General features: G+C 40.9%; 1 protein-coding gene across 7 annotated transcripts in view; it reads left to right on the top strand.

Annotated features, from left to right (window-relative positions):
• The window catches only part of PPFIA2 (PTPRF interacting protein alpha 2), a 235,524-nt gene that overhangs the window by 56,831 nt on the left and 151,140 nt on the right, over nucleotides 1-27,553 (top strand). Inside the window, exon 1 of one of the 7 annotated variants that reach the window (XM_018552930.1) lies at nucleotides 17,813-18,173. The exons of the other annotated variants lie outside the window; for them this stretch is intronic. Within the exon in view, the coding sequence (XP_018408432.1) occupies nucleotides 18,012-18,173 (162 nt within the window). The 5' untranslated portion in view covers nucleotides 17,813-18,011. Of the gene's footprint in view, nucleotides 1-17,812; nucleotides 18,174-27,553 lie in introns of those variants that run through there. 7 annotated transcript variants of the gene reach the window in all.

Here is a 27,553-nt window from a genome sequence, read left to right on the forward strand (position 1 = left end):
GGGGGGGGTTTGCTGTCCGAGAAGTAACAAACATTTAGTTTGTGAATGAAAACCTAATAAAATATAATTACTTATGTGCTACAAGATAGATTATATTAGAAATAAAAATCTGAGAACTGAGCTAGCAATAGTCATTCACATTCCACTGGACATGTTCTGTACTATTGAAGATATTTCACCAGTCAACCAAATGGCTTCCTCCGCCTAAATTAGTGTCAGAAACATACTGCAGCCTTTATGAACATTTACGCTGTCATAAAAAGATCAACCTGACAGTTTGAATTTTTCTCTCCTGTAATTTTAATGAAAAGCAAATCAAATTCAAACTAGACCCAGAAGACATGTGTATCAAAATGCACATTAAACACCTATCAAAACTAACATGGCATTTGCTTATCCTTAACCAACAAATAAAAACATCAAGATTAGGCGCAGACCCTATTATGGTGCCACCTAGTGTTTACCATAGTATATTAGTATATACTATATTATAGTATATTACACACAGTTAATGTTTTTTTTTATCCTCAGATGACTTGGATTCATGTCTATAACTTTACCATATTTTCATGAGCATAGAAATTTCACTTTTCTCTAGCCATGAAATAATCATCCTGACAATAGGCTGCTCCACTGACAGTATCGTCATCTTCATCAATGACATGATGCTCAGGGGCCATTCCCCTTGGGGAATCAAAATCTAACACTGCAGTTCTCAGTCAGCTTGTCTGATGAGCGTTAACTGCATTCAAAGTCAAATGTCAACAAAATGACACGAAACATACCGTGAATTATCGCCAGGCTTAAACAAACATCCAAAAATATGATATGTCAAGGACAAGTTGATGATGGTTTGTCACTTTGTTTTACCTGCCTCGTTGAAACTATCATCTTGCCTCTGCCCTGCTTACATACATAAATCCAGCTTAAAAATCTGAGAATATGGATAATGCTTGAGAACTGCAAGATGTTGGATACTTTACACTTGGAAGTTCTTCCTATAAAGTAACTATGTCAACATTTACACACCTCATTCTTGAATTAATTGTTTGCTGGAAAAATATAAAAAAGGAGAACTATGGGGTCAGGGCTTTTCCCCATAGTTCTCCTTAGGGTAACGGGAGGACACAAACTAGCGTCCTCCTGTTACCCTAAGCTCAGTATACTGAGACGCCGCAGCGGATCCCGACATCGATGTCGAGATCCGCCCAGCTGCGTGAGTGACAGCTGGCTCTGCCTATCTAGAGGCAGAGCCAGCTGTACCCGCCCCCTCCCCAGTCCGATCCGCCAGTCAGCGCTGGCAGGTCAGAGCGGAGAGGGGGGAATCCAGCCCCTCCCCTGTCACAGCAGAGAGCCGTGACAGGATCGAGAGGTGAGCGAATGCCGGTATATGTTCGCTCACCTCCCGAGCTGCTGAGCCGACCTGTGACAGTCTCATTGTCACAGGTCGGCTAGAACTATAAGGTGAGTGAAAAGCACTCACCTCATAGTTCTCCTTTAAATATGCAAAGCAATGAAACATTGTGTTCTGCCCTCAACTGGAAAAGCATAATGGTAGATGATAGGAGAATGAGAGACTCTGTAGTACTAGGCTGGACAAATCCCTGGAGCCGGGTTGCAAATGTTACTAAAAACCACATCATATAATAAGAGCGACTGTCGACACAGCTCTGGCTAGTTCAAACCAAAGGCTATCTAGTAGGTTACAGACCGAGGACGCCTCCAATAGTTTAGAATACAGAAGCATCGTTCAGCCTCAGGAGCCCGGAAGAGTGAGCCATGCCTGCACACTTCTGTATGCTTCAGCCAGCAGCAGGAGCATGAGGTGGGTATGTTAATGCTTCAGGTAGTGGTACACTGGCACAAGAGAGCAGAAAAATTGCCAGTGTTGAGCTGGCCTCTCTTTTTCTCATACGGCTGTGATAGGGGGAGCAACACTGTTTAAGATTGTCAATGATGTGGCCTGTCAGGTGTCACCACATCCTTCACATGGTGTTGAAGTTGCGTACATTGAGGCACATGGAGATTGGTGCTGGCAGATGAGTCAGGTGCTGGTGGCGATAGATTTAGTGTAATATGGGTGGGCAGTGTAACAGGTGGAAAGCAAATCTTTTCTCCTGAATACCCATATGACTGCCTACCGGGATGCATTAGATGGACTACAGTCTCACATTTAGTTTACTAACTTGTATTGAAATTATAGTCTTATCCTGGGAGTGAGCTTGGAGTGATGGCTACATTACAACACACACAGGGACCATGCAGCCACCCTACTGAAGAAAGGACAGTGTCAGCACCAATTCACAGATGATTTAAGGATCTACAGCTGAGTGATACACAAACAAGATAAATCTTTGTTAATAGTTAGGGTACTTTAATGCATTTTTAAGGTTTAACACCTGAGTTTAGATTTTAACTTTAAGTTTTGTTGGCAGGTAGGCAATTTTCCAAGAAACTTGGTAGTTGGACTCCTGAGCAAACTGTGTAGTAACATTTCACAGATAACCTTACTCCTTTTACACAGTGGATCCCTGAAGACTTGTTAAAAGTGTCTTCCAATGCAAAGAGTATCATACAGAGTGTAAATTTTGGAACAAAGCCAGCTATATATAACTAGACCTATAAGCACCCATGCTTTGAAGCCCTGAGAATTACTTCCTATGGCACATCTTTCTATACAAAGCATGATCTAGCTTTGCTGCTGCTGGCTTACAGGGCAATATTTCTAACACAACTCAAATGAATTCCTGCTCCATTGTTGCTGGAAGTATAATGTTCACCATGAGAATTTTGTAGGTTTTTATATTTGCCATCCCAGTTTTGCTTAATGTGAAATATGATTTGAACCAACTCTCAAACCCTACTTTTATGTATAGTATATATTTATGTGTACAGGATAATACTGTTATATAGGGAATACTGGTAATGTCCCTTAATTCCTAACTGCCATGTATAAAATTCAAAGATTTAGATTTTTATTTTAGTTTTGTCACACAACAACCTCCATTTATTGCTGTAATATATTTGAGTGAACAGGAGAATACAGTCCAGTTCTGGGTTTGAAATAGAATACTTTTGTATAAAACTGGGCATACATGCTACAATTGGATAGCACAATATCCCCGTCTACACCTTCGTTGAGCTGGGGCTAACCTGACTACATATGAATGAAATGCATTGTGTAGGTAGGCCCATGCACTTAGTAAACACTACATACACTATCAATGGTTTTAATCTTTACTGCAGGATTCACTTAGAATATTATCAGTTATTTTTCTCTACTATTTCTACAGAGACTTGAGACAGCAGAAGATAGCCCTATAGGAGTCTATATCCAGACGGGGCCAGGATATAAACAAATACTGGAGGCTGAGGCTGTCGGATCAAAGCATTTATGCATTTGTGGAGGAGGAGAGTGAGTTAGGTTAGGGAAGGGTATAAGGACAAAGGGGATAAGTGAACTTTGTTTTAAAGCGCACAAATCCTTTCATTTTCATTTTATTCTTTTTGTTTCTTAGTGTAGTATAAAATCTACAAAATTGTAAAAAAGCATATAATAATTCATACCTAAAGCAATACCCAATGTTAGGATCACCTCTTTTAAGTTGAATATGTATTTTCTTTTTTTCTTTCTTCTTTTCTTTTTGGTCTTAACTTGGCTTGGAATATTGTGACAAGCCTGTATTAGATGACTGTATGTTATGATGGGAAAAAAGTGTGTCCAATAACTATGCAGGGAAAAGCCCACCAAAATGGAAAGAGAAACAAAAAAGTGTAATCACAGCACTACTAAGGAGAATGATCTCCGTGAGTAAATGATTGTCATGCATATTTTTAAAGCTGAACTTCAGTCAGAAATGTTATTCCATGCATGTAAAGCTACTTTGTTACCATTAGCAAATGTGTTCTTCCTTGCATGCATAGGTATCCAGGCAGTGAGAAACTCATATTTGGTCTAATGGTCTCTGTCCTCCTTACCCCCTTCCTATAAGACTGGTGGCTGCTATGCCCTGTATTCCCCCGGGCACCATTTTTTTAACTTCCCTACTGTAGTTCTTTTAAAATGTGCACACCCGGGATTCTCAGACTCACTGTAATTGTGTCATTTGATTGAGAGGCCAGTAGACTGCTGGTTTGTCATGCTTCACACTTTTACTACACCATTCACTACAATTCCTACTGCATGATGGGAATTTTAGTTTCTCATAGAGGTGCCATGGATGTGACATCTACCTTCATTATACATCCTCCAGTTCTCAAGGCGAAACTGATTTTTTGAACCAGAGGGATGATATCACCTATTTTATCAGCAGGATTATCTACTAACCAGTAAAATTGAACTGGAGTGATTAGCAGCATACTGATGTAGTTTTGTGACACCACTGACACATAGATTTCTCACAGAGTTCAGCTTTAAAGCTGTGGGCATTAAGGCCTTCCCTACCAAAATAATTGCTATATTGCTATGTTACATTTACAAAAAAAAAAACCAAACACCTAAGCTAATATCTCCATTTAATTGTTAAATGCTTGGGGGTCCCAAGTCTTGTATCGTCTTCTGCAGAGGAAGAGTTTCCTTCCTTAGGTGTCAATGCTACTGCTTGGGTGAAGCTTCAGGGCTACTACAAACTCTGAAAGATGTGGATGAAAAAAAGTTAAAAACTGGCCAGTTGAGTATAAAAGTGGAGAGCAAGGCCTGGCAGCAAAAGGGTTAATTACAAATAAATAAAACAAACATATTTTCAAGTCTCAAGAAAATCTTACTCTCATCTATATATTTTAAGAACCATAGCTTTGATTTGATGAAGTGTGTGCTAGTTACTAGAGATTAATTCTGAAATAGCTGAAGCGATAACAACAAACTACACTGTATTGGAACCACCAGTTTACGGTTTACTTTATCCCACACTTGAGTTTATAAATGTTTAAAGTAAATATTTTTCAATCGATGAGATTTCACTGTGCATGCTGAATCCTGTGTCATCCTCCACAAATATAATAACAAAACAATAGGGCCTAATTTGGTAGATGATAGTTTTGTACATCGCTGAAATTGTCATTTAATGTCAGAGCAGCCTGATCCATGACTCTGAATCATGCTCCTAATTATATGTGGTAGCACAAGATGTTTTTAAAACTGGTATTTAACTTCAGTCTTTCACAGTGCAGTAACTGTAGGGTTTTCAGATATACCTGTAATGTGTAAGCTGTTATTAGAGCACCAAGTATTTTGGTGCATGAGTAATTCACAAGTGAATTATGAAGATTATAGACATGACGAGCGTTTAGCCTCCAGTGGTTGTGTGGCGTTAAAGGGCACTTGTTGCCTATGCACGGTGTAGCAGCTGTATATGCACTTTAAAACTGTCCAAAATCTACTCATAGAGTCTCCGAGATGTGACCGATTAAAATAATAATCTTCAAATGGCAGGATCAAAGTTGCATCGGCCTATCTTCCTGGAATATTGCCATGACCAAGTATTCAGTCGAAAAACAGAAAAGGTGAGAGCCCACAGACCATTACAAGCAGGGTAGTGAAACCAAGGGCAGGCATGGTAGGATGACGCTAACCCAAACTTGGGCCAGGGCAGGGTCAACAGTCAAATTGAGGTCAACAGGTAAATACTACATCATCTGCAAAATATTTATTTTAAAGTGTATAGCCATAGTTTTTTGTAATAGGCAATAGTTATTACCTACGTAGCATGTTTCTTTTTTTTTTTTTTCACTTTCTGTTCCACCGACAATACAGAAAGTGGAAATCTCTCAAAAGTGAGGGAAAAGTCCTCTTTTCGGCAATTGTCACAGGAATGTTTGTCCCCGTTTTTAACTCTCTTCCATACCTCCCAACTTTCTGAGATGAGAAAGATGGACACCTTTTAGAATTCCAGCACAATGTATTTTGGTAGGCCATTAAGAATTGATATGCCATAAAATTATTGGCATTTGATGCAAGAATATAAATACATATATAAAAAACATAAACTGTGGTCACATAAAATGTAATCACTATTGCTGCAAACTAGCAAAAAGTCCCATTCTTCTGAAGCTGTTTTATAGTGGCACACTGAAATAGACACTTTCAAAAGAAACCACAAGGTAATAATTTTATGACCATGGCCTGGTTTCTAAGAAGTTCCAAGATCGTAATTATAGTGTTTCTTGGACAGTTATGGATTCCGGCTTCCTTATGGGTGAGGTATGGACAATATAAGCTCATTAAATATTCTGCAGTCTTACTGCCCAAATTCTGATGCTAACTAGATTATTTCAGCCATATAGATATTTCCTCAGTAGGATGAGATTTGAGTTATTGTATGAATGAGGCGGCATGCAAGTTCAATCCAGGCATAGTTCCTTAATGCCAAAATAAACTTGCTTATTGCTTTCAAATATGCATTCATGCAAACATTTGCACCAGCTGCTGTTATTGGTGATATGAAGCATAGGAGCATCCTGGATGTCGCTCCTTGCTTAATGCATCCCAGCATGCACTCATATGGGTATCCAGGAGAAAAGCTTTTCTTTTCACCTCCTGTCCACCCATATTACACTAACTCCATATTATAGCCACCACCCCTACTAAATCCATACTCCCCTCCTGCTGCTTCTGGGTGAAGCTTGTAGAAGTGGAGATTAGTGAAGCCTGGTACACATACTGCATGTGTACCTCTGTGCAGATGCAGGTCCCTCAACCACCTAAATCACTCTTCTGGGCGCCTAGAGCACATAGGAGGCATGCCATACTACAGTATATTATTGGAGGCACCTGTGTTCTGTGCCCTGCTAGTTGGCCTTTAGTTAGACTAGTCACAGCTGTGTCTGCAACAGCTTTCAAGGACCAGAGAGTTTGTTTCAGTTGTGACCTGGCAACAGAAAATTGTCCAGCACTGCAGGGAACTTAAAATCTTTTCCTTTTCTTTCTTGCTTTCTATTACTCTGTATACAATATCCCTTATTTTTTTTAATCCCTAAGCTGAAAGGCAGAAGAGGGAAGGGGAAAGTGGAATCATGACTGTGCCCATTACCTGTTCCTCTTTAGATTCCAGACATGAGTCAGAGGAGTAGATTCTAAACAAATGTATCCCAAAAGCCTAATCTCAATATGTTTCAATGCTAGGTTGCTTTATCAGAGGAAATTTAACAATATAACATGACCAAATAAGAAGTGCATACCAGTGATCAAACTAATAACACGTAAGCAAAAATTGTGTACAATTTGGGATTTCTTATTGTTTGGGATTATTATACATTTACATGTCATCAAGACATATAGAGAGGATGTATCTTCATCATCAGGCTCATCTACAGATATAATAGGGGTTCTCACCTTCTCTATCAAAAATTTGAAATATAATTTTCACTATAGATATGCTTTGAAAGTTTGACAGGACAGTTACATATTATATCATCTGTCAGGTTTTTATTACCAATTGTGACCATGGTAAGATTGAACCTACCCTTCTGTTCAGGTAACAATCTTGTCCCTCATGCAGAAAATTAAGGAAAATCTACCCTATGGAGGATGTGGGCAGCAAAAGGAACATGACTGTGGTCCGGCCACTTAAAAATTTGGCTGCAGACTGTCTACATTGCCAACCTATTAAGTACAGGATTGGGCATTTTGCCTGTTTGTGTTTTTAATCTTGTTCTCACCCGCCTCTGTTTTTTTAAAAAGTCCTGTTGCCATTCTACTGACCTGGCTGCCCTTGGAAATGTGTTTCCACTTGTAATCTTGTATTACTCTGTGGGCTTGCATGTAAAGATTTGTTCACATTTACCTTATCTGTATATTTTTTTCACTTGTTCAAGTTGCATGTACCTTGTGTTTGCTGTTAATCAGTTCAGTAGAGAAAGCTAACTGTTCAGGTGTAATCATTAAAAAATATGTTATGTTTACTTTAATAACTTGTGCCTAAAAGTGGTTCATGTTTCCTACCTGCCAATCTTTACATGGCTTGTAAAAATATGTTGGTACAATCCAGTATTTGGCCTATTTTCAGTTTTGGCCCTTGGACATATAAAGTCTATGTAAAGTATAAGTACTTTGCATCTTTCTGTCCCTACTTTCTGATGAGTGCAATAAAACTGCTGAAGTGTATTCTAAACACTGCCATGCATTATGTTGATTGAACTAGTGAAATGGAGTTCACAGTATGGCCAGCTACCAATGTCCCAAATTCCATCTTAGCAGGTAAGCTAGATGGCTTTTCGCATAGTTGGTTTCTCATAATGAAAATGAGTGTTACTCCCTGTTGTCCACAGCTTAATATTGAGTATAGAACAGTACAACTGTAGTTAGTGAAGCAAATCAACTGATGGTCATATTTTGCAAATATCTGAAGGTGACAGAAGGATTATTGCCAGTTTGTTCTGTTTTAAATGAATTGTCAAAGTGTAGAGTTATTGCTGCTTTTTCATGATCAATATGTAAATCTAGAAGAATCTGCATGGGCTTGTGCAGCAAATGCGCTAGACAGTTTAGTTGTCTCTACCCCCTATGCCCTCCATAAGATAGTTTTTGGCTATCCTGTTATTGTGTTTATCTGCTTTTAGTTGACAATATGAAATATATTTGGCTGATTGTTTTATAGACTACTAGAATACGTATAAGCTACTAGACTACTAGAATAAGTAAGTATAAGCAGAATATTTTGTAGGTCCTGCATTTTTAGATAAATATTCATGTGTCTATTTCAGAAATAGCCAAGTTAGCATTGTCTGTTATTGATTTGTATGCAAATCTCTTTTCTTCACCAATCTTGCTGTACATTCGGATTTGATTCATAATTTATTGTTGGCTAATTTTAAGGAGAGGCTGTATTGGGCAATATATTGGCTGCTCCTGCTGACCACTTAACATAGTAGTTGCGTGGCTGTCTCTGACTATATTAACAGAGTCACTGACCTTTTAAAAAACTCTATTTGTGGGAAAGGCCAAGACCCCTTATAGACAATCATCTGGCATGATCTGAATGGGAAAACACTTTGGTTGGAATGGTATGGTCTCACCCATGGTGGTTGCTTGGTAGGGGGTTGCAACCCTATAGCTGCACTACTCATGCATAATAAAGGCTTATTGAGCCTATGGTCCTGTATTAAAGATGCTGGGTAGGGATTTCATGGCAGTAACTATTTTCATATTAATATCAATGGTTACTGATTGGCTTGTTAATAAAATAATGCTATTAGTGTGGGCTTAAAGTAAACCCCGGAGAAAAATAGCGATTCAAGATTGAATCCTCACTAAGGGGACCAATAAGGACGTTTCTATGAGGAGGTCTTAAGAAACCATATGTATATAACATGATAAGGCCAGCAATCTATACCTTGGCAGGGTGAATTTAAGAAACCTGCCAGATACAAACTACAATGTCAGTGTTTTGTAATGTAATTGGTCTTTTTTTTTCTCCTTTTTTTTTTTTTTTTCTTTTTTCCCCCTCCTTTGTGAGTAACGGTGTGTTTTGTGATTTTGTGTTTCGAAGAAAACAATAAAACTTTTGAAAGTAAAAAAATCAGTTAGATACAGTGTAGTCAGAATCTTTGGTCTGTATACTTATTTAACCTCATATTAGAGGCACTGGATCACCATGACAGCTAGACAACATATTCAGGTTTTCGTTTAATGCTGCATGGATTTTTAAAAAATGATAGGAGACATCATGAGCAACACTACAGCTGGCTATTTAGAAATAGTGCAATTCATAATGAATGGCACCGCAGCACAGCAATGGGGTGTAATTCACAGTACAATGAAAGTGATGTTCAATGCATAATAATGCTGACCACCAACACTCTAATTTTTCCAATTAAATCTGAAATGCTGACCAAATCAATTTACATTTGCTTTTGACCAAATTGAATCACTCAAGTTATAAAATTGCCACCATATTTGTAAAAAACAAAAGACATTTTTTTCAAAGGAATATATAAATCTTTAGAAAAGATCCCTCAAAGCTTGGAACATATATTCTTGTAAAAAGAACCTTACGCACGTGCTAAACCTTAGATTATTGCATATAACATAAATATTTATTTTACTATTAAGATAAATACTGTAAAGTCTCTCCTTTGTGTATGGACTTGGGTCCTTATGTATGACATTATGGCATACTATAAGAACATACAAAGTATGACCTCAAGCCATTAAAAGCAATAGCAACTTTGAAAAGGCTAAATAAAATTAGATGAGGATGTACAACTTTGCATAACATTTTACACAGGCCTTTTTTGTGCTGGAAAGCGCAGGTGCTACTTAGCGCCAACTACTTTGAACCTGAGGTTCAAATGCCAGGATGTTTGTGCCAAAATGCCAATGCTCACAAAAAGTTAACAGTAAGCAGTAAGCCAGTATTTCACTAGTTTGCCACATAAAGGACAAAGTATGTGACCGTAACATATAATTACCAGCCCATACAGGGCCTGACATTCTCTAAGAAGCCATCCATTTGTTTTCTTTACCCAATTCCCTGCTGCCAGTGCACCCAGGTCACTACTGGGGATGATTGTAGGTGGCTCCTCTTCAATTCTGCATAGTGTTACGTCTCCTAGAGGGAGGAAGAGAACTCCCATGAGTGTCCCAGGACTCCCATGATGTGTATGCTGAGGGTGTCCAGCCAGATGCTATAAGATCCTAGTGCTGGGACTGCTTCAGTCCATTGGCTGTCAGTGTAGACATCAGGCTGTGCTAGTATCACAGCCTGGCCTCTGCTAGTCTATGGTGCTGCACAATGGCTGAGCAGATTTGTGCACACTCAGCCCCACAAAAAGTGTTATTTTTAACATTAAATAAAAACCTTTTATAAACCTGTATTTTCTTGGTTCTGCTTATGTGTAACCATTGACACCTAAAATGTCCCTGATTTTGTATGTTGTATCTCAAAAAGATGAGATGTGGTGTTGTGTTGTGCTTTCCTGACCTAGGGCCAATCTATACTCACAAGTGCCAGAAAGTTCAACACAGAACCCTTGATAAAGCCTGTTATTAACCACAGACTTTGAATACACACCTCTTTTGCCCACAGCTTGTCGAGCAGTTATCTATCATTGTGGCATGCTCTAGATGAGAGATGTACAGTATGTGTGACTTGCTTTATCTGCTTTACCTGTACTAAATAAAGGTACAAAAAATTAAAATACAAAAATTATAACTGTCTTATCAAACTGACAGGGGGTCTTGGCAGGAGCTGGACAGCAGGTGGAAGCTTAAAGTGTATTTTCACTTTTGCAGTCAAATTTGTGAAAACCACTCTATATATTTGTTCCGGTGTTCCGGTTGTGTGTTCCTGTTGTGTGTTCCTATTCACACAGCATAATGAAAAATAATTCTTAAAAACATATTTCTTAACCTCTTTTAGATGTTTTTTTGTAGCAGGCAACATGGCTGTTTCCAGGTTTTTCTGAGCACCTTCACAGTGATCTGTCCTTATAGAAAGACTTAGAACTGGAATTTGAGGATTATGTTTTCTCTCATTAACTTCATTAACAGTAAAGCATTTCAAATGTGACCAGTGGATTGCAGGAGCAATGCTCTGGCCCCTGCAGGCTCTTCCTCCCATCCATGTCCATACCAAGGTATGAACATTCAGTAACAGGGACTGGAGGAAGAATTAATGGACTACCAGGGCAATGGCGTCATCACACTTTGTAATTTCTCCATTCACAGATCTTTTATCTGTAAATGGATGATGCAGCTGTGTGGGTGGAGCTTTGCACAGTCACACCAAATTAAAAAATACACACCAGCGGTGTAAGTGTGTGTGCGTGTGTGTGTGTGGGGGTGGGGCAGTGTTGGGGGTTTTGCGATGTGACCATGCTTCATGCTACCCTGAATATGGGTGTAGAAAAGTAAACTTTTAAGATGTTTGTCTAGGGAGGAAAATAACAAAGCTATATTCAACTTTAGTCACTTGCTCTTAGACTGGTCCCTAGAGTCTCTCTCCCCTTCCGCTGCAGCGGTTTAAGTTCCGAGGGACATACCATCACTGCAGCATAGGAGGAGTGAGGCTGGCGGGAGTGCTGTAAGAACAAGCCGGGATTGCGTTTTGGGTGAGTATAACTTTATTTTCCTCCATAGACCATAACGAACAGCTAACCCTTGTATTGCAGGGACAGCCCCACTGCAAGGCTAATACAAGTTTTGCCAGGAGTTCTGCTTTAATTGAAGTAGAGAAAAGTCAGATCACCAGACCAACTATACTGACTGGCAGAGCTGTGTAAATTGTAAGACTGGACAGAAATGCAGATCTTTCTTATGGTTTGTGACGACATTGATAATTTTGTCATGTTAGCCTAAAACTCAAGTTTTGTTGCAGTCCTCATGAGCGCATATATTTATGTGGGTACTGTTGATCAGGATTGGTGTCTACTGCTAATTATTGGTGAGACTGACTGTATAAATATTATCATGGAAGAGGGAAGATGACCTGGGGTTATTTTGGGTAAATAACAAACAATTGAAAAAAAAAAAACCTTGCACAGCTGATTGATATTTTCCCAAAGGTTGGTCAGCTGCTGATATCTGCTGTGCTCAGACATGGTACTCGAGTATTCTCTGCAAAATCTGCTAGGCTTGGTAAATCTTACCACGCACACTACAATCAGTCTGTACACTCTCATTTAGATCTACCAACTATATAGTGCTAGGGCATGCCTGATTGCATAGAGATTGCATATAGACATGTGCGATTCATCTGGTTCCGAATCGAAATTCGGACAAAATTTCGGAAATTCGTGGATTCGGAGCATCTGAATATCCGAAAGCATCCGAAATTCCAGATCCGAAATTCCGGATTTGGAATTTCGGATTTAGTACGAATTTCGTCCTAATGGAAACGAAATTAGAAATTTACAATACTGAAAAGGAAAAGAACAGAACCTTTCTTTTTTAACGCTAATAAGATTATTTATTGAACACTGTCACTTTTCCACTTATATCTGTTATTTCACTTTGGGACTTTTATTAACCTCTTGCCGTCCGCCCGTAGTAAAAAAACGGAAGTTTACAACCGATACAGTATTTTTTGCTTGCTACATTGTGATTATTTGAGAATTGTCTTTCACAGACTACAATTGTTTGGTTCATTTTTTTCACTGTTAATTCTTGATGTTAGCACACTTTATAGTTTACTCATCATCAGTGGCGACTCTAGGAACAATATGTAGGGGGGGCACATAAGATACAACAGTCAAATCTGGGGGGGCACTAAAAATTTTAATTGCATGTCGCAACCGCTGGGCACAGATGAGCTGATTTAATTGGGGATGGCATCGGCAGCCCGTGGTTGCGACATGTAGTCCAAAGCCACCCACAATCCTGCATACCGCAACGGCCGGGCACCGATGCCAACAAATCGAAATCCGAAACAAAACTAAACTAAACAACTTTTTTGCGGCTGCACATGTCTAATTGCATACATATAGATGAAGCATATAGTAAAGCTGATCTCCAGGCATAATGTATTATGCATACATACATTGGTCCAGCTTGGCCCAATCTATGTATTCACATGATAGACCTGGGTGGCCCATGGGGTTCCTATAAAGCACTGTGGCAGGCAGAGCTCTTACAGTGCTGAATGCAATCTTCTGGGTTCTGCATGGCGCTGAGCGAAGCAGCTTTCCTTCTTCTCTGAAAACACAGGAGTTCGCTCACTCATCTATTCAGAGAATGCCTAGTATTTTATTAGTAAATACAAGGCAATCTCTGATTGGACAAAGGGCGGTGATGTTACTTTGGCTTCTATAGGTTCCACTTGCAGAAGATGGGTATAAAGGTAAATATATTGTGTTTTTTTCCCCTCCTACAGGTGTGCTTTTACTGTTTATGCTGACCTCTAGTTGGTTTAGACGCCCACTTACTTCTAGGAGCATATGGGGGACTTCACAGGCAGGTTGGGCAGACATTTCACCTCAGGGATGAGTCCTTGGCTGCTTGTGAGATGCGAATGTAAAGTTGGGTGCTAGTTCATCCCATGAGCAACTCAATGGGAGAGATCGATAAGGGTTTCAGACTTCTACAACAATACAGATCTCCAGACTCATTGACCACTTCCCAGCTTCACAGTACAGAGTAGACATGTGCCATTTGTTTTGTTCTGAATCAAAATTCAGACGCATTTTCCAAAATTCAAACATTTAGACACATTCGAATTTCCGAATTCCAATGCATCTGAATGTGTCAGAATCGGAATTTCCATTTCCGAATTTCAGATCCCATCCGAATTTCATTCAAAAACTAAACTGAATCGGACATGTGACTTTTCATGCCAGTCAGATGTGTTTTTCAGTTTAATGCATCCGAATCGGTCTGAACACGAATTTTCGTTTTGGCAACATGGGAGCCATATACAGTATATACATATAATACTAAAGCTGAGGCTCCTTCACCCGAATAGCAAGCATTCGGGATCCAAATTTCTGAATTGCATTTGGGTCTGGGAGCCCCAGCTTTAGTAATATATGTATATGGCTCCCAGAACCGAATGGCATTTGGGAGCGCCTGAATGCAATGCAGAAATTCGAATCCCGAATGCCATTTGGGTCTAGGAGATTCAGCTTTAGTATTAATATCTGTATATGGTTTTCTGTGGTATTCGCAATGAATATTCATAAACTCATCCGAAACGAACCAATATTCGGATTTCGTCCGAATCCGATACCCGAACCAAATTGAATTTCGGATCCGAATTCCCAAATAACCGTACCGACCCGAAACAATTGCAGAAAAGCTATGTATTGTAGACCCTTAGCTGGTCTAGACATCGCACAGAATTCCCTATGCAAGACACTAGACTTCCTGCAATATCCTGGCTTCTCTGATGCTTCCAGCAGACAAAGTTCCTCCCTGGTTCTCCATCCCAGGAACAGGTTCAGACCCCGACTGGGACCATACCTGACCACCTGCAGGCTGCAGCCTGGTCAGACAGCAACTCACATCACGCACCCTCCCGGGGCAAGAAGCTCAGGGCAGAAAAAGACCTCACAAGGTCAGCCCCAAATATTTATGTACTCCCGCAGCATGCACCACTGGCCATGAACCTCCTAGTGATTGGCTACAGAGACATAGATATTCATTACACCATATTGTTGGATGCTCTGCTCTCCAGCAGCTGTCATATGCAAACAATAACAACGTGCTTAGAAGAAACCAAATGAGCACAGAATATCAAATTAGCTAGACTGGATACAGTCCAGCAAAACTAAATTTAAGGAGTCACCCTGCTTTGGGCAAGGTGGCTACACTGCATTTGAGCAAGGTCAGCACTTAAAAATCAGACCTTGCATCTCCAATAAAATAATTTATCTCTTGAATATGGAAACAATATTTTGCTGTGAGGTTTTAATTTTTCTTTCCCAGAGAAGAAAGGACTTTAATATGGAATAGCTGATTGCATTCTTTACTAATCTGTGAGGGGCTGTCATCATACATCTTTCTTTTCCCAATTTAATATTGATAACCTGTGGATCAAAGGAGGAGTGCCGAGCCTGGTCTGCACAGAGGGTATATATTATGCAGGCTTATTTAGTTATTGACAGATACATATTCATCTCCAGTGTGCTGTTATGAGCTATAATACTGCGGGTACAAATTCCACTCAATGCAAATGTTTGCCTCCGTGATCTGTAAAATATTGGTTGGATGGAGACCTGATTTAGCCATGTTATATAAGCTCACATAGTGCATGAAGCTAGGTGAAAGGTGTTCTCTGCAGTGAAGCATCTGTTCAAAGAACCTAACACGTTTTACTTGCTCACTTCCCACATAAAACAAATGTAATATTAGAGTTTACACAGTGTACACATATTTTAACCATTCTGGGTCAAGGGTCTTTTGGGTAATAGTATACAAAAAGGCAGCTGCTGAAAAGAACACATTTATATATTCAAATACTGTGTGTGTGTGTGTATATATATATATCAGAATACAGGAATTCAGCATCAACAGGAAACATATAAATCATAGAACTTCCTGTAAAATCATAGATGAGTATGCATACAGAAACATTGCACAACACCGCCATCTAGTGCTCAAGACATAGTTACACTCAGCAGTATGCTGGTGCATCTCCAACAGTACTTCCTTCTTCCATATGACAAATCTGCATTTTTGTTAATTTAGATCTGCAACATAAATACACTGTCAGTTTTATATATACAAACAATGTATAAGAGATGATCATTCACATGTCAAAACTACAAGGCAATATCAAATTATCGAGTGTCTCACAAAAGGAAACTGATGTGCACACAGTAAACACCTACGTAGGCTCTCATAGGTCGGAAGAAGGAATCATCTAGGAGGAACAGTTTTTACATATTAATAAGCATAGGCAAAGAGGGTCCAAAGAAAGAATATCCAGAAAGAAAAGCAGAGAGGGAGAGACGGAAGAAAAAGAGAAAGAACGGAAAGAGGGAGAAAAGAATGGAGGGGGGAGGGACAGGGGAAGATGGGGGTTAGGGGAGAGGAGGGAAGGGGAAGAGAACTCACTCATATCCTATAAGATTTTACAGGGAGCGTGTTATGATAAAGTAAATAACAGGCTGGGGCATCAGGGAGAGATAAGTCAGTGAACCATTGTGAGATCTCCTTCACCCCGACCCAGAACACACTCAACTTGGGACAGGACCAGAAGATGTGTAGAATAGTACCCCTGTCCGATTGACATCGTCAACAGCGTTCAGAAGTTGTACATTTAAAATGGTGAGGCTGAACTGGGGTCAAGTACCATCGTGTAAGAACCTTGTAGTTGAGTTCCTGTAATCTGGAGCAAACCGAGGTCTTAACAGTAAAAAGGGACATTCTTTGTATCTCTTCCTGACTAAAAGAGTGACCCAAATCGCGTTCCCAATGTCTGAAAAAGTGAGGGCGAAAATCATCCACCGACCTGATTAGTAAGCAGTAGTTTAAAGATAGAGAGTGAGCTAGTGTCCCAGATTCAGAGCAGAACCTTTCAAATGGGGTTAGAGGTCTATTGAACTCCTGAGGTTTCGGAAGAGATCCTAGAAAATGTCGGAGTTGTAGGGCGGCCCAAGTTCGCAACGATAATAACCCGTTGGATCAGTTAAGATAGATAAAATGAAAATTTGCCGCTCTGAATTTCTCCTTGGACCGTAACTAAAGAAACGCTCCATCCGACACTCCTGGCAGAAAGTCGGGATTCCGCAGAATAGCGTAGAGTGGAGAAGGAGCATCATGTCAATTTTATGTGTCATTTGTTCAAGTATATCAACTTAGGAATAAAACACTTTTTTGTTTCTTGCATGCAGAATTTTTTCTTTTATTCATTTACCGGATAACCTGCAACAGCGTGGATTTTGTCCAAATACACAAAATGAAAATGTGAATGCATTTGCCAATGTCTTTAACTTGCCAGCTGTCAGCAAATGCGCATGCAGATCTGCGCAATGGACATTACACTTTTCTTTTTAATTATATAAAATGCTGTGTACATAGGTTATGCATTATCACTTAAAGTAACTCAGAAATTTACTTTAAATGAAGGCATGTGGGTGCTAGGAAATCTTCAATGCTGTCAGAGTGACATCTTCAACTTAGCGTGGCAGTAGCAGCGACACAGCTCTGCCTTGGAATCAATATAAAGTGTCACTTCATTCAGGTTGCGTGACACAATAGGTCCCTGAATTACACACAGCACACACGTTGTTGAAGACGCCGTGTGTTATTGGTTAGCTAGGATGCTTAGCATAATCACTTTGCTAGACTGTGGTTGAGGGGAGGTGATTATCACTGAGAACAGATGGGCAGGACCAAAGCATTGCCAGATTCTGTGCAAGCTTCATGTACTGTAGGGCTCTTCTTTTTCTCCATCTGATTCCTTATGTGTTTTTATGTAACTGCTTTTACATGCCCTGTGAGGTTCAAATGAGAGTGGGGGCTGAAAGAAGACCTTTTGCGCCAGCTCAGGAATGCTGAGGATAGAACCTTATAAATGCTTCTGCATGGAAGGGATGGGGCAGATTTTGTATTGTACAGTAGCCTCCCATAATGCATGAAAGGATTTATAAAGAACCTTAAATCCCTCGCCTGCATCTGTATCATTTTGTGGATTGTATTGCGCGTGACATCAGAAATGATTTTCTTGGATATGAACACAGTTTCTGGATCTCCTAAAGTACATCCTCCAAATGGTACCAGGTATTACACTTTTCAGGTATGTATTTTTGATGTTGCAGGCTTTGGAAACATTGTTGCTGTTCTTTTTTTGCATACACTATTTTATTCTTTATGGTCAATGTAATGCTTTTATAAGGATGTAGGTTTAAAGGGTCTGCATATAATGCCACACAGATTACAGATCATCCGACTATTTTAGGTGTTTATATGCGTGCTTGTTGTACAGCATTGTCATTAAAAATATAAAAAAGTGGTCTTAAAGTGAAAGCATTTGTCATAGCTATAAAAATTTGATAGCTATAAAAGCATCCTGGGAGTCATTGTCAAGTATCCGGCTTCTTATTTTACATTATTATTAAATGAAGCATATGGGGTTTGGTTTGTTTGGAGAAAAAAGCATTGTTAAGGGAAAATCTGTGCTGTCTTTATGATCAATGTTAACACATTCATGAAGCTTTAAATATGTTGTGCTTGCTCAGCAGGGGGCACTACCACCCTTGTAAGCTATCTACTGCTTCAACAAGTTTAACACGAGCCCCCTAACAGTGGGATTAGTACAACCTGAATTGTGACTATATCTGCATAATGAGCGGCAAAAATCCCATAATAGCTCTAATTTTATATACACAATCGTGCTCCAATGTTGGCAGTGCTCAGGTTCTGAATAAGCATTTCTAAAAATGTAACTGAAAAAAAAAAAGCCGCAGAATTATTCACTGGTAGAAATTCTATCTTCTGACCATGGAGAAGCAGGAAAAACTAGAACTACAGTTCTTGTAGAATACGACATTCTGTTGCCTGCTTACTTTATTATATTGCATGCTGCGGTTTATTGTATAGGGGTGTCTTGTTTATGTACAGCATGCTAGTAATTTGCCATAACAATCAATTCACATGTCTAGTTATAGAATGATTGTTTTAAGCAGTTTGGCCATTCACTACCTTATAAAATGAAAGTGAACTGTAATATATTGAGAACAATGGAGTGCAGTGACAAGTAGCAATTCTTAAAAAATGAGGTTACTGTAAAGAGTAAAGAGAATGAAAGATGTTGTAGTAGTATGAGCAGGGACTAAGATGGATTAAGACAGTATGGGGCCCAAAGTAGCAGCTTTGCCTCTCAATACGTTTGATTGACAATTATAAAGTGTTTGCACAGAAACAAAGAAGCCAGACCATTTGCTTTGCATATACTGGCTTGTCCTCATCCAATGCCAATAGGCTCCAAGTGCATCCTGCCCTGCGACGTGACAGGCAGGTTCACAATTATGACCAAGTACGCTATCCCCTGTTTCTCTGCAGGAACATGGACATTCTAGCTGGGTTCCCTGGACATCCACTAGGCCCTAGGCTCCTGCTTAGGTTGCCTTGTAAATGATCTGGTTCTGGGTACGCCTCTGATATTTGCACTGTTATGTCCACAGTCATGCTTGTTTTGTGTAATAAACTGTGTTAAATTTAATATGAGAAAACAGCATTCATGGCTTTGGGGTTCCATGTTTGTTAGATTAGGTGTCAGTAGAATGCTAATGATAATTCTTGAAGCTGAACTGCAAGCAAACAAATAAATACACAGATTCAGATTTAATTTATATGAGAGCTGTTTTACCTGCCGAAAGATTTGTATTTTTGTCCATGAGATTTACACAGCTCTTGCCCCAGAGCACAACCCTATCTAGCAGGAGAAGGGGACCTGATTTTGATATTCTGCAGTTTCCCATTTAGGCCCCTTTCACGTTGGTAGTCCGATTGGGTCTGCCTGTCAGTTTCTCAGGTGGACCCGATTGGATGCCCACTCCTAGTCTATGGGCAGCTGGGTCTAAATGGGCATGCATCCCCGACTCCAGTCAGGTCCAGAAAAACAAACAGAACAGAGGTCCTGATCATGCCTGATTGGTGGTTATCTTATGTAAACAGACATGCCCATCTACATCTGATTCCCCATAGACTGACATGGGGTCCGCTCATTTCAGTTCTTTTGAAAACTGGTCGGACACGGATGTCACAGCACTATAGCTCCAATCAGGAGAGGATCCGTGCACAGCTCGGCCTTTCAGGTTTCATCCCCACTTTGTGACTGTACAGTAAAAAGGAGAAGCAGCAAACTGTGTAGCTTATATCCCTGTCACTTTGCTCTGTCCGCATGGCTCCTTGCAATGCAGCACAACTGGTTTCTTGTGCTGCTTGTCCTTCTCGCTGAGCTCTGCTGAACAGACAGTATCAGCCTCTTGTAATGAACTGTATAAAGTAAAATTCAGGTACTTTCACTGCATGCATTTAAAAAACATTTAACAATGTATTAATGGTTAGATAAATGTTAAAATGTGTGCCTGGAGTGTATCTTTAAATCATTTTGAAATGTTTCCTACAATGTTAATGCAAGATAAGGAGCATTGCTTATAATTGCTAATATATGTATAGATACCCAAAAACATGCTGACTGGAGCTGTAACTTCTGGATATATAAGTTAGAATAATGTGGCATAATATACATATAGGGCACATGTAGTTTTATATATAGGTTTTTGCTTGTCCCCTTTTCTTTCAGTCTGTGTCATCATCTTATGAGTCAGGAAGCACAGGTCTCATAAACTGACAAATGCCACCCTGTCAGCTCCCTGATCTCTTACTACAATCTTGTGTATAAACATAATAGTATTTAAGATCATTGAAGCTGTCGACATTCCTCATAACTATGGGCTCTCTTATTTGACATAGTACTGTACTGTTCAGAAGTGGTTGACAGTGTGCAGGATTAGACAGCAACTGTCAGGCCTCAGGTCAATTCTGTTTTCCTACTGTTAAGCTGAAGATTCACACTTTGATAAAGTAAAGCTGAATCAAAGGGCAGTTTATAAACCTCTCAAAGGCAAGCCTGTGTGTACTTGGGCAAGGGAAATAAACAGATAATATAACTGTTCTGACTGACAACAGGGCCGTCTCTAATTTTGTGTTCTGGAGCCTCCGTAGGCCTGGGCACGATGGTGAAATGAATTAAAAGTGGCTTATGAGTAGGTCTAAAAATGGCCATACACTAGTAGATTTTGTTTGAAAATACTTGTTTGTGGACTGGTCGATTTTCTAATAGTTAATGGGGTCAAATTAATTAGATGAAAAAAATCAAAAGGTAATTGAGAATGGAAATTGGATGGAAAAAGCAAATTAAATTCTAACAGTGTTTTTTCATTTGAGAAACTGCATTAATTTCCAAATGATAAAACCCAAAAAAAATTTCGAATGACATTCTAAAAGTCTCCTATAGCATTACACAATAGTTTTGTAAAAATATTCGTACAAAAATCTACCAGCGTATACTCCGCTTTACTGATTGACATCCTGACTACTGTACTGCATATGTGGGGAATATCAACCCGAGAAAGAGAGCAGGGACTAACAGAAAATGCTCTCCTCCAGACGTCTAGGTTTGCTATTTGTGGTTAACATACCTGAAAAGGGTGAGAAGCAGGCAATAGGTCGACTTCAAACTGACTGCACAAATAATTGCCATCTGGTATTATTTGTGATTTTAGACTAAAAGCTAGTATAAAGGAAGTCTGTGGTAAACTATTTGTGCAGTTTTCTCATTCATACACTGCTCAGGTTAGCCTTAAAGAGTACTTTTCCCCCAAAAACAAAAAACAAAAAGTTGCAAGTAGTCTGGATGCTTAGCATTAGAGACTGTAATCATTTTGTAAAAATCTGGTGCCTTCCTGCTGCCTCCAGGCAAGGCTACATCAATCACAAGTACCTCCCTGGGAGCACTGGCAACGAAACTGTGAAATCTCTTAAGGTCTCAGAATTTTTTTTATTGTTTGTACCTTTCCACGACCTCTTGTACAGTGCATGCATGAGATCTGGGTGTGATGTCATCTGCTGACGTTTAATAGTCAAAATGAGATTATAGGAGGGGGAAAACAGGAGCATTAGGATGCGTGAAATTATAGCAAAGACACTCCTATAGCCATTGAAGTACACCTATGCAGAAGTCATGGACATAAAGGCAGTTGTGGATTTAATGGGATATCTTGTACCTTCTAATCGTAGTTCTACAATAACCAAAAACAACCTGCTATGTTTTTACCAGCATATATGCCCTTTAGCACCAGTTGGCTATATTATTTAGGGGGCCAAAACAGTAGTTTCAGACATAGTGGTCCAGAACAAGTTGCACAATTTACCTTCAAGGGATGGATAATTGCTACCTCTGTTGATGGACTTAGAAAATCATGTGCCCACCATAATTTAGCCTTATCTGCTATGACCATAAGTCTGGAGAATAAATAATTATGTCTATATGGAAGAAATGTGAAACAATTTGAAAGCTGTATAAGGTCACATACAAGACAATAAATAGAAAAGTAGAAGGACTCGTTAGAAGAGTGTTTGCATACTGTGTTCTGATCTCAGAGATTGGTTTTGTAATAGTAGAATGCTAGCTAGCTATCCCACTGAAATGTTTATAGGAAATATTTGACTATAGTTACATGCCTCATTCTTTAGGAATATTTAGCTGGATTTTCTACTTCCCTTGAAATGTAGAAGCTATATCTAATTTTCTCTTGATCCCAAGGTTTTCCCTGTGGCTTTCCGGAATACACAGTAAAGATAAGGTGCCAAATGATTTCAGTATATTTGCATTGATTAGCTTCTGCTTCAACATAAAATACAAATGTTAAGTGTAAGTAAGCTGGAGATTCTTTCAGTTTCTTATTAGAAGTATTATGGAGGGCCCAGTTTCAGCAACTAGACTGTAAGTATTTAAGTATAAGATCTTTGCATGGGGATTACACTTAGGGGGTTATTTACTAAGCTGCCAAAGGCGAAGCTGAAGTGAAGTGAGCCCAATGCCGTTCGGCTATTCACTTTGGCCCTGTACGGCAGATTTCAGCCGTACATCAGCTAAAATCAACCGTGCATTGGCTGGCTTCAGTTCAGCCGAACATGCTCAGCATGTTCGGCTGAGCCAAAGTGAAGGAGCCGTTCAACTCAGCCGATCCAACATATGTTTACCTGCTGCTGTTCGCCCTATTCTCATAGGGGCCAAATGGCGTGAGTGAATAGCCGAATGCCCCCGAGCGGCATTCAGCTCGGCTATTCAATCCCTTCCCCATATGCCCTGTGGCGTTGATTGTGGGAGTCAGCGGACAAGTGGGCTTATTTGCATCAGGGTACCCCTTTAATGAGGGGGAACCCATATGCTGCTCCCCTTGTGAATGAGTACCCCTACTCATTCACTTAAGGGTTAAAGTAAAAATTTTAATAAACAGTCCAGACTTTTTTTTTTAATTCCTTTAATTGAAATAAAAACACCACACACATTTGACATTTCCTTTGTTAAAAGAAATTCCAAAAAATTGATCCAACGATGTAATCCAGAGTCAATCACAACGTCCAGCGATGTCCACAACACATCCAGGACCCCTTCCTGGTGTCCTGTACACATCCCCCCTCTGCCTCGACGTAGAGGTGTCCGAGGCAATGTGGGACACCCTGCAATGGACCCTAGACAGGGCGTCTGCATTTTGGTGATATCTACCGGGTCTATGTTCTACCACAAATTTATATTCCTGTAGGGCTAAGAACCATCTGGTCACCCTAGGATTCGTGTTTTTATTCTGTCTCATCCAAGTCAGTGGAGCGTGGTCTGACACCAGGCGGAATTTCCTACCGAGGAGAAAGTATCGTAGAGAATCTAGAGCCCACTTTATGGCCAAGCATTCTCTCTCTACCACTGCATAGTTCTTGTCTGCAGCTGTTAACTTCCTACTGAGAAACACCACCGGGTGTTCCTCTCCACTGACTTCCTGCGACAGAACAGCTCCTAATCCTTCATTAGACGCATCAGTCTGGACAACAAACTCTTTGGAAAAATACGGAGCAACCAACACAGGATCTCGGCACAAGGCCGCTTTCAGCTCCAGAAAAGCTGTCTCAGCTTTTTTATGCCACTGAACCATGACCGACTTCCTACCTTTTGTCAAGTCAGTCAACGGAACAGCGATAGAGGCAAAGTTGGGAATGAACCGTCGCTAATAACCGACTATGCCCAGGAAGGCTTGAACCTGTTTCTTGGTTACGTGGCGGGGCCACGCCTGGATGGCTTCAACCTTGTTCATTTGGGGTTTCACCAAACCTCTACCCACAATGTACCCCAGGTATTTGGCCTTCTCCTTCCCGATGGCACATTTCTCAGGGTTTACCGTAAATCCTGCTCGTCTCAGGGAGTCTAACACCGCCTGCACCCAGGGAACATGCGACTCCCAGTCTGTACTAAAAATGACTATCTCATCTAGATAGACAGAGGTGTATCTTTGATGAGGGTGGAGTGTCCTATCCATCGCCCTTTGAAAAGTGGCCGGAGCAGAATGTAATCCGAACGGCATTCTCTTATATTGGAAGTGACCTTCCGATGTGGAAAATGCCGTTTTCTCCTGAGCCCCCTTAGTAAAGGTATCTGCCAGTACCCTTTAGTGAGATCTAAGCTAGTAATATACCGGGTCCCAACCTTTCTATCAGCTCGTCTACCCGGGGCATCGGACATAATGCGTCAAACTTCGATACATTATTGGGTTTTCTGAAATCATTACAGAATCGCAGAGTTCCATTGGGCTTAGGTACCAGCACAATCGGGCTTGACCATTCACTCTGCGATTCCTCAATGACATCGAGTTCTAGCATTCTCTGAACTTCCTCAGACACATTTTTCCGGTGGGCCTCAGGAATGCGGTATGGTCTTACTCTCACCTTTGTTTGCGGCTCTGTCACGATATCATGTTGAATTACATGTGTAATGCCTGGCGACTCTGAAAAAACATCTCTATTCCTTTGCAAAAATTCCTTCACCTGATGAGTCTGATGTTTTGACAGGGTGGCCCCAACAGGCACTTGTTTCTTTCCTGCAGGGGGCCCTGATGTAACCTCGGCTACCGCAACTACCTGCTCCCTGTCTTGCCAGTGTTTTAACAGGTTTACATGGTAGATCTGATAAGGCTTCCTCTTCCCTGGTTGATGCACTTTATAATTTACCTCACCAACCTTTTCTACCACCTCAAAGGGACCCTGCCATTTGGCCAGAACTTTACTTTCTATATAAGGACAGCCACCAGGTCCCCAATATGGAACTGTCTGACCTTAGCAGACCGGTTATACACCCTGCTCTGAGCTTCTTGTGCCTTCTGCAAATGTTCTTTCATCAGGCATTACCTTGGTGATCCTCTCTCGCATTTGTGTGATGTGCTCAACTACCGTTTTGTGTGGCAACGCCTCACTTTCCCAGGTTTCTTTGACTAGGTCAAGCAACCCCCGAGGTCTTCGCCCATGATCATGACCTGCACAGGAGGAGTCCCCCCCCTGGGGTCTCCTTGCCTTGTAGGTCATTTATGACTGGCACAATCTCATCAGTCCCTTCAAAAGTCTGCTCCCTCTCACTGTCCTGAGATGCAGGAGAATTTCCAGGGTCAGCGTGTCCCACCAGTTCTTGACTTACATGGTTCCACAGTTCAACAAAAAGAGGGCAGTCTCGTCCCACTATGACATCATAAATGAGGTTCGGCACCACCCCGACTTCCTGCCTAACCATGCCACAAGCTGTAGTGACTGTCACTGGCACTAGTGGGTACTCCTTAGTGTCCCAGTGTATGCAGACCACTTTAAGGGTTTTCTTTGTTGGACTCCCAGCCACCCCAGCATTCACAAGAGTCCCCATACTACCTGAATCCAGTAGAGCTCGGGCATGGAGATGCTTCACCCAGACACCACATTCAAAGCAACCTTCAGTCATATCCAGGTGGGCAGCACAAACCTGAGCATAGTAGGACACCCTTCGTACGATTCCACATTCCTTGGGTTCCTCTTGAAGGGGACAGTGGGCCTGAATATGGCCCTGAGCGTGACACCGCCAGCACAGCACATTTTCACTCTTCTGTGCTGGGGAGGTGCTCTGAGGAGCTGGGGTATATATTCCTGGACTTTCCTGAATGCTGGTTCCAGGGCTTGCAGGTGGCTTGGCTTTCCGAGTGAACATGGGCCTCCGAGACTTGCTTTGTCCAAGTAGATCATCAACTACCATGTATCGCTCCACCGTCTCTGTAGCGCTGTAGTTCCTCTGGCAGAGCCCTCAGGTAACGGTCCATGGCGACTTGTTCTACAACCTGAGGTGCAGTTAACTTCTCTGGCTGTAGCCATTTTGTGGCTAGTTGCAGCAGGTCAAGCATCTGGGCCCGGGGTGACTGGCTGGCGCGATATCTCCAGCAGTGCATTCGGTGCGCCCAAACCACAACAGTTACCCCAAGGCGCGCCAAAATCTCCCCCTTCAGCTTGGCATAGTCCTTGGCATCTGTGGCTGGCAAATAAAAATAAGCCTTTTGTGGCTCCGCGGACAGGAATGGGGCAATGAGGCCAGCCCACTGATCTTGGGGCCACCCTTCTCTCTCTGCTGTGCGTTCAAAGGTGGTCAAAAAAGCTTCCACATCATCATGGGGGGTCAGTTTCTGCAAGAAATGGCTGGCCCGCACTGTTACTGGGTTGCTAGGGGCAGCAGCCAACTGCTCTCGTCCTTGAGCTAGTTGCAGGACAGCTTCCTGCAACAGCACCACCTGGGTTTTCATGGACTCCTGCTGAGCTCCCAGCTGTATCGTCTGGGACTGTTGGGCTTGCACCAGAAGGGCCACAGTCTGTTCCTGTCGAGCCTGAGTTTCCTCATAGCGGGTCTGGGCTTGTATATTAACCAGGGTTAACTGCTTAACCAGCTCCTCCATTACTCCTTCTGTGGATTTTAGAGCTTGTGCAGTTTTAACCCACGACATACCAAAGCATGCACAGTCTTTTTAAGCAGTCCAAACGAGGCTTTTCCGGGTCGGTGCCCACTACCTCCACCAGTTGTAATATTCAGGGCGTATATGACCCGTAGCCACCCGTATCAGACAATAAACTTTTATTCATTTCCACAAACAGTCAAAGTAAATGGCTTATATTCCGCAAACACAAGACTTCGGCTGAGCACCTGCATACTAAGTCCCAGCCTCAGGGTTAGAGTCCCAGCCTGCGCACAGAGGGTTCCAGTATGATATGTGTGTGTGCTGCACTTACACATTGCTCGCCATACATTCAGCTGAAAAAAACCCCCATCCTTTTATTTTGAGAAATATTACGGAAGACTGTAACATCAACTTAAGTCTTTTAGCCTAAACAAATGAGACTGAAAGAGTGGATATTTTTAGAATTGGTTCCTTTAATACTAGGTTACCTATAAGATCTTTATTTTCCCATAACACTTTTTTGGGGAACTTTAAATGTGCCTTTTCTTTACAAAACAGTCGCTTAGAGCAGTTTTCCATGATCTGCAGATATTTATTCTAGTATTGTGGTGTGACATTTACTGGCGGGCATACTTTTTTTTTCCTAACCAGGGTTTTTTAA

The sequence above is a fragment of the Nanorana parkeri genome, unplaced genomic scaffold (assembly GCF_000935625.1).
Source record: "Nanorana parkeri isolate BGI_ZX_2015 unplaced genomic scaffold, ASM93562v1 scaffold101, whole genome shotgun sequence".
Lineage (NCBI taxonomy): Eukaryota > Metazoa > Chordata > Amphibia > Anura > Dicroglossidae > Nanorana > Nanorana parkeri.